At 33.2% G+C, this 16,900-nt stretch overlaps 1 protein-coding gene across 5 annotated transcripts in view; it reads left to right on the plus strand.

Moving 5' to 3' along the window:
* Ptprk (protein tyrosine phosphatase receptor type K) overlaps positions 1 to 16,900 on the plus strand; it is a 542,901-nt gene that overhangs the window by 513,894 nt on the left and 12,107 nt on the right. For all 5 annotated transcript variants that reach the window (XM_071613038.1, XM_027947359.3, XM_071613039.1 and 2 more), the window contains 7 exons: positions 624 to 811; positions 2,581 to 2,668; positions 3,731 to 3,807; positions 6,692 to 6,728; positions 8,355 to 8,452; positions 9,373 to 9,489; positions 14,846 to 15,000. In XM_071613038.1, the coding sequence (XP_071469139.1) occupies positions 624 to 811; positions 2,581 to 2,668; positions 3,731 to 3,807; positions 6,692 to 6,728; positions 8,355 to 8,452; positions 9,373 to 9,489; positions 14,846 to 15,000 (760 nt within the window). The remainder of the gene's footprint in view (positions 1 to 623; positions 812 to 2,580; positions 2,669 to 3,730; positions 3,808 to 6,691; positions 6,729 to 8,354; positions 8,453 to 9,372; positions 9,490 to 14,845; positions 15,001 to 16,900) is intronic.

Raw genomic sequence — 16,900 nt, forward strand, 5'->3', positions numbered from 1 at the left:
CAATGCAAGAAACAGTAAGAACTCAGCTAGAGCTCTCCTCCAAGCTTAGTGAAACTGGAGCAGAGCTGGGCACAGTGGCACACTCTTGTAATCCCACCTATTCAGGAGGGTGAGGCAGGAATATCACACATTTGAGGTCAGTCTAAACAACTTAATGAGACCCTGTCTCAAAATAAAAAACAGAAAGTACTGGGGATATAGCTCAGTAGTAGTGTTTCTCTGAGTTCAACCCCCAGTATCACAAGAAAGGGGTGGAGAGCCATGAATCAGTGGGTTAGGGATGTAGCTCAATGGTAGAGGATTTGCCTAGCATGCTTGAGACCCTGGGTTTGATCCACCGAATCAAAAACAAAACCAAAAAGTCACACAGGTCAGATGTCCCTCTGCATCTTGTTGATATACACGTCATATGCTCTGACCTCCACCCTTGAGCTGTAGTGGAAAGTTAAGGCTTTGTCTTTCTTTATGAGGACCCTGTCCTTGGCTCCTATTAGCTGGTAGTTCTCTCTCTTCCTTCTGTTATCAGAAAGGTCTTAAGGTCTTAAAATCTTCTCTGCATTGATGTATATTAAACAAGATAACTTTATCTCTTTTTTAATCTTCTGGAATGTGAAAAATGCCAGATGAGAACCACAGCGCTGCTACAGCAGAATCCAGTCGCCTTCTAGATGTACCTCGCTACCTCTGTGAGGGGACAGAATCCCCTTATCAGACGGGACAGCTGCACCCAGCCATCAGGGTAGCCGACCTTCTGCAACACATTAACCTCATGAAGACATCAGACAGCTATGGGTTCAAAGAGGAATATGAGGTGAAAGCTTCAGTACTACATTAAACTTTATTTTTAACCATGATGGTGGAATTTAATGTTTTTTTCCTCCTTTGAGCATAACAAGAATGGAATGCTCTGTGACCTCTCTAATCCAATGTTTATATGTACAGTCAAGTGTATATACAGCAAACAGGGACAGAGATGTACTTCCCAAGGATAGACCTGGCTCCTCATTAATTGTAAGAATATTTAAGATATTTAAATATTTAAATTTAAAATATTTAAGAATATTTTTGATTCCATAACTTATTGTGTAAATAAAAACACTTTGTTAGACCTTCCTTATATTTGCCCATTCAAAAATCTAGTAACAAGAAACCCAGAGTGCCATTGTACATTACAGACTCTGTTTGAATGACTTAACTACCAGGCATTTCTCTACTTCTTTGCTTATTAACTCTGTTATTGAGAAGGAAGAAGGTTTGTGCTTCCAATGTAGTATTTGCCACTCTCAGGTTAATTTCATAAACTGTTGGTTGAGAGTGGCAAGGATGAGAGAATACTGCAAATCCAATAAACACCATTAAGTAGCCAGAAAGAAGGATGTGGGAAATTCTTCTTCTAACCTATTTGCCCTTCCCATTCATACCCAAATACCAGGATTTATCTTAGGAAGTGATTTAAACTGAACATTCTGGTAAACATAATGCAGCAAAGAGGGAAAAGTACTTTAGCTGTTTGACACATACTGAGAAATGTCAGCCTGAAGCATGAAAGTATGTCCATACCACTACACCCACCACAGGGCACACACATTTAGAGTGAAAGAGACCAAGCAATACTTTACTTTGAAAGAGCATCCAAAAGACATCCATTTTCATGAAAAATCTTGTAAACTCCATGTTTAATCTATAAACTACTCTCATACCTTATTTTGGGAGTGAATAAAATTACCTTTGATTTTGAATACTGGTTTCAGATATATATGTTGGGGCACTATGTCATAGAAACAAAATAAATGCTTTTTTTAGAATAGAATTAGAATACCCTGCCAGATCTGGTTCTTTTGTTCATTTCATGTGTATTCCTGTGTACTTTGCTTCAAAGACTATTGGCTCTTTGAAGACCTCATTTCCTGTGTTGAAGCAAAGTTTAAGTTTTCTGCAAAGAGAAATCTTTACCCATATTTTAAATTGCTGCATATGGTAATTAAATCAATCAACAAATTCATCTGTTCCTAGATTCTTGGAGAAGGGGACTCTTTTTAATTTTCATATGGTCCCTTGTTGTAGAGACTCAGTCCTTTTCATGATCTTCAAAGAAAATGAAATGTGATGTATTGCACACAATTTAATGAATAATTATAGAGGGAAGCAGAGGTTTTATTTTTTTCCTACAATAAATGCTAAAGAACACACATTGGAAAGATACTCATTAAAAGTAATTTTCGCAGTTTTTGATGCATTATTATTCAATGTATTTTGAAAAGAATGATGCTTTTTCTACTGCCATCTCACAAAAGTTATAGCCATCTGAAACTTGAAATACTTTCAAGGTCCTTTTATTCCTCTTAAGGTTACTTTTTGTCTTTAATTTGAACTCAGTCTAATCCAAGATGAACAAGTATGAGGCCAACAAACCAGCTTTGAGGTCCCAGTTAAAGCCTGTTTACTACTGCAGAAATTCCTGCCTCCCTGAGAAAGTGGCTTTTAACCATTTTTGTCTTCTGAACACACAAACCTGTTTTGTTTTTTTTTTAATGGAATTAAATTCAATCTACCTGTTAATTTTTTTTTCTTTTTTTCCAGAGCTTCTTTGAAGGTCAATCAGCATCTTGGGATGTAGCTAAAAAAGATCAAAACAGAGCAAAAAACCGATATGGAAACATTATAGCATGTAAGTTCCCATATTATTCTTGGTGAACATAAATATTTTGTATACAACAATATATAGTGAGTTGCAGTTGCTCCTTATGTGGTTTTTAAACTTAGAGAGTCCTAGAGCATGGCACATCTGTTATAAAGTACTATTTAATATTAAAATAGCATTAACAATGAGCAATAACTGCAGTTGTCATCCTCATTTATTAAATTGCTTCAGATTCTTCACCATGTGGAGATAACTTGCGATTTGCTTTCATGTTTATACATAAATGCAGGGGGATGTTATTAAACAGCTAAGAAAATCAGGATAGTGAAGATCTTTTCAGTTATAAATTGCTATAACATGCTGACCAAACACAGTCAAGGTTGGAGGTTTATTCATTCCAGGTACCTCTATTCCTTTCTTGGAGCCAACAGCTGTACCCAGGTTGCCCAGGAAATGGTCATCATTTGGGACTTCATCCTAATTAATTCTTCACAATGTATACATGAGAAAAATAAATTTATTGCCATTGGAAACCACAGGAGTACTAAAGAAATTAGTAGGCAGTTTAACTTGCAATTGGCTGCTGATTTACTTAAATTATTCTGTTCTGAATTTAAATTATTTTAAAATACATCAAAATTTAACCTTAACTCTCAAGAAAAAAGATGAGAGCAAGGTTGAAAATTCACGGTCCAGTTTTATGGCTCAGTTTGCTGTAAAGTATGGAGGCAAAGGCCTTTAAGGACTTTAATCATGCCTCTACAAAGCAAAATTCAAAGTTTAGGAAAGTGAAGGTTGTCAGACAAGTTCATGGGCCAAAGGATGATTCATCAGATATTATCACATTGTCTACAAACTTCCCAACTATGAGATGCAAGTCATGGACATTATAATTGTAATAAGTAATAAGCTCATTAAAGTTCTAGCATTGCCTCAGATCACTGATTTGATAGTAGTAAATTTTTATAGAGGATTGGTAAGTGTGGATTATAGTATGAGACTGAATTATTTTAAATCTCTACCAGTGACATTGTCTCCAAACAGGGGAGAAATTTAATAGCTTTCATTTTATCATTTAAACATTTTTAGATGATCACTCCAGAGTAATTTTACAACCTGTTGAAGATGATCCTTCTTCAGATTACATTAATGCCAACTATATAGATGTAAGTATTTGATAGTACATATTTTTATATTATGCTTACTTTATCAGCTTATATCTGTGAACCTTTTTGCTTGTTATTGCCTATAAAGTGATTGCTAGTTTTTAAAATAAAGAACAAACTGTACACTTTTCCTTGTTCCACGTCCTAGTACTTACTGATGTTGTTGTGCTTTCTTTCACACCTGACTTTGGTTTGGGCTGTAGATTTGGCTGTACAGGGATGTAAGTACCACTATATGTAAATAACAGAACACTCTTATATTTAATATGAATATTCTTAATTATGGTTATTACTAATGCTTACTACTGGTTATTTCTGCATGCTTCACCTAATTAGTCTCATACAGTATATCTATGTTCATTTTTTTGTAATTCTTTTACATGTGTAAGATCTATTTTATCTCCTTCCCTTTTCTTGTTTAGAAAAACAGGATCATTTTTGGCTTCAGCAATTTATTATGTACTCGAGTTTTATTTGTTGATGATTTCTGTTTCTGGCTTTTATTCTTACCCTTCCCCAAACATGTGAGAAGCTGGATAGTATGATGTGTATTAGTTTTTCTGAAATTTTATTTTACATTTGATTCCTGAGGTTAAAAATAAGTAGGGAGGGCTGGGGGTATAACTCATGGTATAGCACTAGCCTAGTTGGTGCAAAGCCCTGGGTTCAACCACTAGCACTGCAAAAAATAAAATTAAATTAAATTAAAAAGGAAAAATCAAAAAGAAATAAACAGGGTGACCATTTTGTGGTGTGTGGTATGGTATTGGCTTATAAAGCAATAAAATTACTCAGGCAAAATAATTACTAAATTGCAATTATAATACATATATCACACATAAATATTGAGTCATACTAATGAAAAAGTTTAGTTTGATCATGAATTCCATTGTTAAATTTTAGTTACATACATATATACAAATGCAAATTATTTAAGGGAAAGTATCAAATGAAATATATTGGTAAGGCTGCAATGCATTACAGTATATATACGGAGAATAGGCTCTTTGGTCATATTACCTGGTTCAAAATCACACTAGAGATTTTGGGAATGTTACTTCTCTGTCTGTTTTTCAGTTTCCTCATCTTTACAGTAAGAATAGTAATAATAATAACAGTATATTTCACTTTGCTATGAGAATTAAATGAAGTTATACACATTGAGCATTTAGCACAATGTCTAGTACATATTTAACACTCCTTTGAGCTTCAGCATTTTTTTTAGCAATTATAATTTATAATTATAAATTTCAGGTGCTGAAATTGACAGATTCAAAGTACACATACTTACAATGCAAAATATGGAAGTAAAATATCACTGCATAGTTTTTTATACATAAAAGATGAAATAGAAGTCCCAATTTTTATAATTTTCATAAATAGAAAATATAGCTCTTATGAAGTTTGTGTTTTAGTAATTTCGAGAATTATAATTTAGTGTTAAGTATTATGTATATTTGTTAAATTTCTGATCATAATCTTATTCTCATTCAGTATTTAAATTTATTAGACATATCATCACAGAAAGCTACTCTACAAAATAAAAGAAACCATTTCTTTTATCAATTTGTAGTTGCTCTTACCTATTTAAATTGATCTCTGCTTTCTGCCAAAGTATACACTGTGGAGCCTTATTTAGCACTACTTTGTGGTTTGCATGCAGGACTGTGTTCTAAACAAGATCTCATATCCAGTCTTTCCATTAAGAAGACCCCAGTGTGTTTTGGCTGATTACTGTACATGTTATAATTTCCCTCTCCTATTTAGTTTATTATACTTAAGAGATATCTTCTGTAATTAGTAATATTTCATAAAACAAGATTATTTTTAAAAACAGAAGGTTATTTTATAAGCATTCACTTATAAAATATAGGAAAAGGTTTTCCATAAAACCTTATGCTATGTTGGCAAATTAAGAAGTAGAAATCTTCACAATTTGCAATGGTGTGAAGCACACACTATTAAATTTTAGATTGGAGATCTCAGTGCACATAGGTACTGAGTGGTCCACATCAAAATGTGGGACAAATTTACCACAGACTCTTTTACTGGAGTTGTTTGGTAAATACACAGCTGATTCAAAGCTTAACATTGTCTTACCATCAATAATTTTTCAACTCACGGTCTGTTGTAATTCAAACCATTTGACAGCAACTAACAATGAATTCCTTGTGAGGAATAATTTATTGCAATAAAATTAAATGTTTACCCAGTTTTGGGCACACTGTGCTCAGTTTTTTGTTCAGGATAAGATGCACTTTTGAAAAACTCCTCTTTCCCTATATATGTGTGTACCTATAATTATGTGTGTGTAGATTAACATTATCAGCACACACAGAATAGTTTTTGCAGATTCCTGAACATGTTACAAGATGGGAATACTCTCTAAAAAATAATCTCAGCAGGGCTTTGATTTGATGCACACATGCATTGTCCAGCTCTAACATTGGAATGTTCTGTTATTTTTCTTTTTATGGTTCTAATATGTCCTCGTCCATTTGTAATGCAGTGTGTTGTACTTTTGAATGATAAAGTAAGAATAAATATTTTTAAACACAATTTTACCAGGAATGAATGACTAAAGATAAACATGAAGGCATAAACATTTTAGTGAAACCAAACAAAATCTGAGGTTATTCTTTAGCAAACAAAATTAATTATACAATGTATATTTTAATCAGAGCCTTTAAAATATTTAATTTTGTTTTATGCTTACCTTTCAGATAATATAGGTTTGAGAAGTGAGCTATGTGTTCACTACTCATGTCTGGATTTATTACTATAACTTAATCTTAACAGGTGGTTGTCTGCATCTTTTTATGCCTTCATTCATTTATTTTTGATACTGATGCAATATGATAACAAGTTCATTCTCCTATTTTAGGGTTACCAGAGACCAAGCCACTACATTGCAACTCAAGGTAAGATGTTGTACTAATAAATGCAATAGCTTGAACAAGCTTGCTTATGCATTCATATGGGGGGAAAATCAGCTCTTCTGCTTAACATGGTTCTTTACTCATTGTATAGTACAATTTTTTTAATCTGTGCAAACATATAAATTTAAGCAAGACTTTCTTTTTTTTTATTTTATTTTTTCCAGTCCTGGGAATTGAACCCAGGGACTTGTACATGCCAGGTAAATGTTCTGTCACTGAGCCACATTGCTTCCCCAGGCATTTTCATTTTATTTTGAAACACGGTCTCTCTAAGATGCCCAAGCTGGCCTTAAACTTGCAATCCTCCTATCTCCATCAACTAAGTAGCTGGGATTACAGGTGTGTACCACTGCACCTGGCTGATTTATTTTTTAATTAAAAGTGAAAGAAAAGCTGCAGGTAGTTTTAGTGATTTGGTCCTTGGTATTCAGATATCTCAAAGCACCAGTCAATAGTGCTGGGTAGAGGAATTCCTTATTTATGTTAAAAAGAAAATGAGGAGATTTCTTCTTGTATAAGATGCTTGTGTTTTTGTAGCAATTTCTCAGCCTGGAATGTAATAATACCCAGGACCAATATTGTTATAATGAGATATTATATTGACTCCTGGCAATTTTTTGGCAAGTCAAGAATGAAACAAAACAGAGATTTAGAGGGAATTTAGTCAAGTTTATTCCTCATAGAAAATAAGAAAATAGTAGGGAAATATTATAGTGGTGCATTAGAGAATAAAAGTATCCAAGCAAAGAACATCTTTAGTTTTCTCTCCAAATTGATTCCCAGCCATCAAAAGAGAAACCTGCACAACTGTTTTATACAAGAAGCAACTAAAAAAATGCTTTTTTAATTTTTTTGATAGAAGTCCTTTTCTAAGTGTTTCACATATTTTTGGAGTAATTGAGTTTAATTGAATATTCTTTCAAGTTAGAAAGGTCAACCCTTATATTGAGCAATCTAGTTTTATGGGACTGAGTGTAGCCCAGCACATGCTTTTGCAGTTTAAAGATGATAAATATTGGAATGTGTCATCATGTGTAAGGATGCTTCTTCATTAACTTCTAAACACATGCTATTCATAAATGCTGAACATTTATTGAATTGGTAATAAATGCTATTTGGTTGATGTGGCATAAAAGTACTGTTTTTCACATGTATTCGAAAATGCACTGAAGTCACTTAGTGAGAGATATAAATAACCTAGAGTCTAGTGATATCTTTCTTTTAATTGAGAAGTATAGAAGGCAAATTGCGGGCGGGCGGGGGGGGGGGGCTTGTTTGTGCTTAATAGTGTGAATTTAGGTATGAACTAAATTTAATTAGTTCCAGTGACATTTTTATTGAACTTTATTTAAAAATATTTTTTAGTTGTAGATAGACACAATATCTTTATTTTATTTATATATTTTTTATGTGGTGCTGAGGATCAAATCCAGTGCCTCATGCATGCAAGGCAAGCGCTTTACCACTGAGCTACAACCCCAGCCCTTTATTGAACTTTTAGTGATCATTTTTAGTTCATTTCATTTACTCTGCTTTTATCTTATCTAAACTTCTTACTAAGTACAAAGTTTCTCTGATAACATAATATTAAAATCAATTTCTTTATAGGCCCAGTTCATGAAACTGTATATGATTTCTGGAGAATGATCTGGCAAGAGCAGTCTGCCTGCATTGTGATGGTTACAAACTTAGTTGAGGTTGGCCGGGTAAGAGAAAAGAAGATGTTTTTGTTATCATATTCACATGAATATAACTGAGAAGAAACATATGATATACTTAAAGATAATATTATCCAACAATGATTTTAAAAAATTCATAGGCACAGCAATTCGGTTAACTGCTCTCCTAAATGGACCTTTATAATTATTTAATTTTTCATTGAGTAATAAAATATACTAAAATCAATTATATTATTAGGTATATATATTTATACATACACACACATATATGTGTGTGTGCATATATGTGTGTGTGTGTGTGTGTGTGTGTGTGTGTGTATATATATATATATATATATATATAAATTTTTTTGTTGCCATTCCAAACTTTTTTTGGTATTGAACGTAGGGTACTAGACCACTGAGCCACATCCCCAGCCCTATTTTGTATTTTCTTTAGAAACAAGGTCTCATTAAGTTACTTAACACCTCGCTTTTGCTGAAGCTGGCTTTGAACTCGTGATCCTTCTGCCTCAGCCTCCTGAGCCACTGGGATTACAGGCATGTGCCACTGCACCCAACAGACTTATATATTTTTAGGAGAGTGTGTAATGTCTTTCCAATTGTCATGTAACAATTTTTTTTTTTTATGTGTTTTTGTTTGGGTACTGGGGATTGAACCCAGAGGTACTTAAATATTGAACTACATCTCCAATATTTTTTTTGGGGGGGGATCTCACTAAGTTGTTTAGGGTCTTCTTAAATTGCTGAGACTGGCTTTGAACTTGTGATCATCTGGCCTCAACCTCCTGAATCAGTGGGATTACAGCCTGTGTCACTGAGCCTGGTTATAGATTTGTTTTTATCTGTGTTTTAAGTGTGACCAAAAGAGCCATCCTTAATTAAATCATCGTGGCTCATGTGTATTATGTATTCAGGTACAACTAAGTATTCTTTTTGTCATTTAGGTTAAGTGCTATAAATATTGGCCTGATGATACTGAAGTTTATGGTGACTTCAAAGTTACCTGTGTAGAAATGGAACCACTTGCTGAATATGTAGTTCGGACATTCACCCTGGAAAGGGTAAGTATTATAAAATTCTATTTAAAAGGCACATATTGAAACTATACTTTATCTTAAAATCTGTCAGGTGTTCTTCTTTTTAAAATTTTTCTCACTGGTGCATTATAATTATACATAATAGAGGGATTTGTTATGCCGTATTTTTGCAAACACATGACATAATTTGATCAGGTTTTGTTTTGATGATAGCATGAGATCCATTCATTCATTCACTTTATGAGTATTTATTGGAGAGCTTACCCTCTGCCAGGCATGATTCTAAACCTTGGGACAAATGTTAAAAACCTCTGTTCATTTGGAGTTTATCATCTATTGAGGGGAGAAAGGTGGTAAATATAAACAAATAATAGCATGAAAAGTGCTATGGTGAAAAATATGGTTGGGAATTTAGGGACTATTATTGAGATAGGGATGTTAGAAGGATGATTAGGAAAGGACTTGTTGAGAAAACAACATGAGTTAGGACCCAGAGGAAGTGAGGGTGTGACAGGTTATGTGGGAAGCAACAGGGTTTCTGGTAGAGGTAAGTCATTTTTGTGACTGGAAGACTTATATTTCTGTCACAAGGAGAAATCACCAGGAGGCCAGGGTGTTCTGAGGTGGGTAAGTGAAGAACAAAACAAGCATGAATTTGAAGAAATTATAGAGCCTGGTTTTTATGATGATTAGGATGATTTTAATTTGTACAAGGGAGTCAGACAGCCATTGGAGGGTCTTGAACCTGAGGGCAACATGATCTGACTATTGATAAGGGGAACTGGATCAGGGAGGGTGGCATAATGGATCAGGGAGGGTGGTATAATGAACTTGAAACAGCACATAAAGCGTGCTTAGTTGCAGAAAAGCTTAACAAATATGACTACCCAGAAGAGTAAACTAATCTATATAAAAAATATTAAAAATTATACACACAGAAAAAAAAACTGTGATTATCAGTATCCCTAATTCTTAGAGATTCTAGAATCTCTGAAGAAAGGCAACTACTAGTATGTCTATTAGAGAGATTTAACCTTTTATATGGTACCATTTTTGATTTTCAAATCAGCAAGAATTTTTTTTTTTTAAATGAGGAATAATGCTCACTGGTTGTTAGTGTTGGTAAGATATTTTCATATGTTGCTGATCACATTAAATGGCTTTAAAACCTCTGTAAATCAATAAAACAGTGTATTTTCAGAACTTTAAAATATTGATGTTGTTTGAGAAGCTTACCTTACATAAATTTACTCTTAGAAATTTCTTTATATACAATGACTTCATTTATAATCTTGGCAAATTATAGATAATCATATATGTCTAGCAATAATAGAGAAATAGTTAAATCATTATAGTCATATAATCTTCAACAATAATATTTGAAAGTAATTCTACCAACATTAAAAAAAAATAGAGGAAATATCAAATGAAAGTAGCATTGTTAAGAACAGCATAATTATGATTATCACAACTATAAAATATAAAGGAAAATTTCTTTGATGAATCAAGTAGGATGAAATAAGCAATGATTACAGGAGATTTCAAAAACAGAACCATTAAGCTTGATTTAATGAATAACTGGATCTCATTATTATATACAGAGAGAATATAGTATATGTGCTCTTAAATTTATACAAGTCTAGTAAAAATCAATCGTGAATTTATTCATAAAGGAAACCTGAGTACATTTTAAAATTTTAGGTGTTTCTAAAATCTGATAGAAAGTAATAACAGATAACTGACCAATCACATTATAAATTACCTTCTTAGAAATCAACAAATCCTCTGGATAATCCTTGAATGAATGATTGCTGAAATTATATCAGCAGTTTATGTGAAAATTTACCTAAAATTATCCTCTAAGATAAATTTAGGTTCATGAACTATTTTAATTTAGAAGCATGTGAAAAAAAATCAGAAAACCAAAAAGAAAAAAATCAATAGAATACAACAAAGCAAAATTAAATATAGGGGTTGGGACAGTGGCTCAGTGGTGAAGTGCTTGCCTAGCATGTGTGACGCACTGGGTTCAATCCTCAGTGCCACATAAAATAAAAGTATTGTGTCATCTATGACTAAAAAAAATTAAGAAAAAAATTAAATACAAAAAAGGAATACATGATAGAAAAAATAAGCTAAAAATCTAGTTTCTTGAAAACATCAATAAAGTAACGAAATCATTGTCAATTATAATTGGGCACAAATAAAATTCTCTAATATTCTATGAAGTATACTATATTAGAAAACAAGAAAGGCTGAGCACGGTGCACACCTGTAATCCCAGGGACCTGTGAGACTGAAGCAGGAAGATGAGAAGACTGAGGCCATCCTGGACAAATTAGTGAGACCCTGTCTCAAACAAAAAATAAAAGGGGCTGGGGATGTGGCTCAGTGGAGAGAGCCCCGCTTTAATCCAGAGTAACACATGCACATGTGCTCACGTGCACGCGCGCATATGCACACACAGGTATATATGAACATAAGGAAGATATAACTACAGTTATTTGTATTATTAAGAAAGTTATAAAGAACATTGTATGTGAACTCAGATTTTAGTCTAGAGACACTAATTTCCTAGCAAATAATAATTGTAAAAAAAAAAAAAAAATTGGCTCAAGAAGAGTTAGAAACCTGAACAGATGGTAGAAGAAAACAGAATAATTGTTAAATATACCATTAAAATTGCACAATGATTTTATAGTTGAGGTTTCTTTATCCTTTAAAAGAATAACCAATGTCTGTGTCATTCAAACTATTTTAGCCATAAAAACCAATTAAAGTCAAAAAAGAAACTTGAAAATCTAGCATAACTGTTATAACAGAACTAGATAAAAACTGTACTTTCTCAAGCACACATTCTCTCTCTCTCTCTCTCTCTCCTCTGCTCTCTTTTTCTTTCTCTCTCTAGAATACACAAATTTTGCAGAACAATTTAACATAAAAAAATTTTGAAAATTTGAATCTAGCAGTGAATTAAGAAAATACAACCATACGATTTATCATGATTTTTCCCCAAGAATACTAGGATAATTCAACTGAGATAGAAAGTCTTGCAGATGTTTCATTATGTCAGTACTTAAAAGGAAGAAAATTATATGATTTTATTAGTAGATGAATGTATTTAATGTTATTTGAAAGACATTTGTAGTAATACTCTAATGAGGAAAATGAGGAGTTGTCTTAAAGTTGATAAAGGAAATTCAACAATAATTATTAGGGTACATGTTAAGGAGTGGAAAACTAAACACTATTAGTTTATTATAATAAACTGATGTAGGGAGTGTTATTGCTATTATTATTAGGAATATGATATGCATAATCATTCTCACTAGTATTCAATATTTTTTAGAAGTTTTAACTGTTAACAATTAGAAAAAAATAAAACGATTTTTTGCCAAGAAAGCTGGAGATAATATTTTTAAATGAAACAAATAAATATTAGTTGTTAAATGACTAATTCAACATTAATATTCATAAATTATAGCTCTTCTTTATATTAGCATAAACAGAAATCAACATTAAAATTCTTTCACAATAATACAAATTATAAAATATCTTTGAATATGCTTAACAAGATACAACTCCTAATTGAATAAAACACAAAAGTGTATCAGAGGGCATAAAATAAGATGTGACTGAATGGAGACATGCATCTTGTCACAGAACATGGAAGTACTTGACATATCACTCTACAGATTTAATACAATTATTGGATTTTTATTTTGAACTTTTGGGTTCTTATTTAGAATTGAAAAAGTGATTTGGGGGTTCATAGGGGGAAGCATGTATTTGGTAAGTACTCAGGAAATTTTAAATAAAAATAACAATGGGGGGCTGGGGTTGTAGCACAGTGGTAAAGTCCTTGCCTAGCATGTACAAGGCACTAGGTTTGATCCCCAGCACTACATAATAAAATAAATAAACAAAATAAAGTTATTATGTATATCTACAATTAAAAATATTTTTTTAAAAAGAATAATAGGGGAGGTCCACCACCAGATAGAAACATTTACTTTAAAAAGGAAGTCTTATACATGTAGCAGAAGAAATGAAGCAAGTCCCATACAGCCACTCCAGTAAAAGTGTTAATATAGAGGAGATGAAATAATTGTCTAAAATCAAGTCTTAAAATAATTTATGGTCTTCATCTCTAAAGTTGACTTGAAATTAGCAAAGAAGGTGATTTTTTCCATTTGTGTAGTTTTGTGATGACTATTATAAGCATTTGTTGGGCGCTGCTTTGTGTAGTATATTGTGATAGGAACTGGAATCAGAAAGAATAATAAGACACAGTCTCCTAACTCCCAAGGTTTTGGTAATATCAGTTTATTCCTGATAGACTACAAAGATAATCTATCTTTTTCAATTTGGTTTATTAATTTCTTGTAATATTTTTACCTGTTCTGATTGAACAAGTGACATTGGGATCTTCCAATTCACAATCGAGTTAGAACTATAGAGATCACAGTTTCTTTTTCTTCGCTATAAATGTGAGTTCTTAAAAATGAATTTTGAAGGGCTGGGATTGTGGCTCAGAGGTAGAGTGCTCATCTAGCATGTGCGAGGCCCTGAGTTCAATCCTCAGCACCACCTAAAAATAAGTAAATAAAATAAAGGTATTGTGTCCAACTATTTCAAAAAAATAAATATTAATTGTGCTATTTCACTTGTGCTCTCCAAGTTTTGCTATCCAATTCTCCATGCTTCTTTTAATAAGAATGAAGGAAGAGGTTTTAAAATGTACAGTTATAGGGTTCTTTTAAAGTAACCCCACAGGACAGATACAGTATATGCCTTGCTTCTTTGATTTTGCATTTCTGTTACTATCCATAGTACTCTAGGTGCTGAATTATTTCAGGGAGCTAAGGAAACTCATTTACCCATAGAACAATTTAGTGGTCTGTATACTTTTACAAACAAATCTAGAGTGCCACTGTGCTGGAAATCCCTCCAGGCTATGCTTCAAAACCATTTTCAACATGGATAAGCAAGGCATTAACATCTCTTCATGAGGCAAAATCTGGACCATTGCTTTTATACACCATTGGAGAACTCAGTTCATTGTGTCAATAGTGTAGCATGTAGGCTTTCGATTTCCTTCTTTTCCCCTAATAATTTTATGAGTTGTCATTCCCAGTAAGAAGCAAGCTGTCAAGATAAATAAAATTTTCCCAGACTTAACTGAGAAAACCTTCTAATGTTCTGTGCCAGTTAGCTGACAATAATGGTAAGCTCCTAAGCTAGTATCCTTTTGTAGAAAAGGCATCATCTTTACTAAATTTTTAATTGTTATCACTGTCAGTCAGTTCTAGTACCCATAATTATGTTTAATGGCTTCATTTTGGTCCTTTTGAAAACACTTCTTTCCATCTTTGCACAGAGGGGATACAATGAAATTCGTGAAGTTAAACAGTTCCATTTCACGGGCTGGCCTGACCATGGAGTGCCATACCATGCTACCGGGCTTCTTTCTTTTATCCGGAGAGTCAAGTTATCCAACCCTCCTAGTGCAGGCCCCATTGTTGTTCACTGCAGGTGAGTGGTGGTCCAAATCATTAACTGTATGCAGTTAGCTGTTATTCAAGACAAGCCAGGCATATTTGCATATGCCTATAATCCCAGCAGCCCAGGAGGCTGAGGCAGGAGGATCACAAGTTTGAAGCCAGCCTCATCAACTTAGCAAGGCCCTAAGCAACTTAATGAAACTCTGTCTCAAAACAAAAAAATAAAAAGGGCTAAGGATATGGCTCAGTGGTTTAGTGCCCCTGGGTTCAATTCATAATACTATATATATATATATATATATATATATATATATATATATATATATATATATCTATCTCAAGGAAAGAAGGCAAGATTTTACGCACAAATACCAATGTGCGCTTTCAAAGTGCCAGCTTGCATGTATTGCAGATAATGTAAAATGCAATAAAAGAAAAGTTAACTTTAAGTAGGATATAAAACAGAAACTTGAGAAATACATACATTCATCCGAATGTGTGTAGTGTTATCCACAATTACCAGTGTGGAAACTGACTTTTAGTGGCAACATCTGTGTTTTTGATCTTTTTTTTTTATCACTTTTGCAAATCCCATATTGTCTGGAATGGTAGGTTAAAATAGAGATTTCTTGCCAATCTAGTAAATTCCCACTAGAATCCTCAGCTTTTAAAACTAAATGTGAGACATACAGAGTTACTAAATGGCCTAAATTACAAGAATTTGTGCTGCAAAACAGAGATTTAATTTTTTTTTCAAAACAACATTCATCAGAGGACCTTGAAAAGTACATCAGTAAAATTCAGCAAATATATGCCCCCCAAATTAACATTATATCCAGACTCCTTCTGATTAGAAACCTCTCTTAAAATAAGCATTCTGAGACACTAAAAGCAAATTACATGGCCTCATATTGAGATGTGACCAGAAAAATAAGTACTGAATCAGAAAAGCTTTTCTAAATGCTACACACCATTCTCAAACAGTAGCCCTACAAGCTACATAATAGGTTGTACTAAAGCATTTCTTTTCTTTCTGAAAATCCAACCTATTCAGGACTTAAATGGCCTTGTACACAAGTGGGGGAAAGCAACAGAGAATGAAACAAAAGTAAAGTATTCCATAAGGATCAGATACTATGTACCCTGGGAAAGGAACCTTCATTTCAGTCCTCCTCAAGAAATTTGATGTACTCCTCAATTACTTTCCTGTCTCAAACCCTGGGAACAGTGATTGAGAAGATGGTAAGGGAAAAAAAAAAACGGAGAGAGAGACACACACAATAGCTTTTGCTTAAATTTCTAAACGAACAGTGAGTTTAAAAAGGTGGCCCAGACTAGATAACAAAGAAATAATGTTATTAGTCATCTAAGCATTTAGAAAATAAGATAAATAAGGTTTCAATTCAGGGATTTCTTTATTTATCATAGTGGTTTACTTTCTCATAAATTGCTTATTTTGGAAGTGCTCCAGGAATCTCAGATACTCTCTTGAAACAGAAATATCATCTGCCACTTAATACCATGCATCTCTGAATTTTTAACAAAAAAAGTTGAATATAAAGTGAGCCCCCCCCCCCTTAAAAAAATCTCCTTGATCTTGTTTGCTCCATTGACTTCTCTATGTAAAATTGGAGAAACATTCTCTGGGGTTAAGATAATCAAAATATATTAGGATTTAATTTTTTTAGTTACATACAATAAGATAATGGTTATTGGGACCTGCTGATAATCAGTCTACATCTAACAATTAATTCAGATCATGATTCCAATATTGTTTCTCCTGTTGAGTCCTCTCTTCAATAGCCATCATTCTCTTCCCACCTGTCCCAGGAGCATTTCCTGTGGATTGTGGCTACTCAGGTTTCCCTCTGAAAGACTTTGGAATAAATGTGTTTTTTGACCTAGTTTTTACAAGCATGTCTGTGAGATGC

This window comes from Marmota flaviventris, chromosome 6 (assembly GCF_047511675.1).
Source record: "Marmota flaviventris isolate mMarFla1 chromosome 6, mMarFla1.hap1, whole genome shotgun sequence".
NCBI lineage: Eukaryota > Metazoa > Chordata > Mammalia > Rodentia > Sciuridae > Marmota > Marmota flaviventris.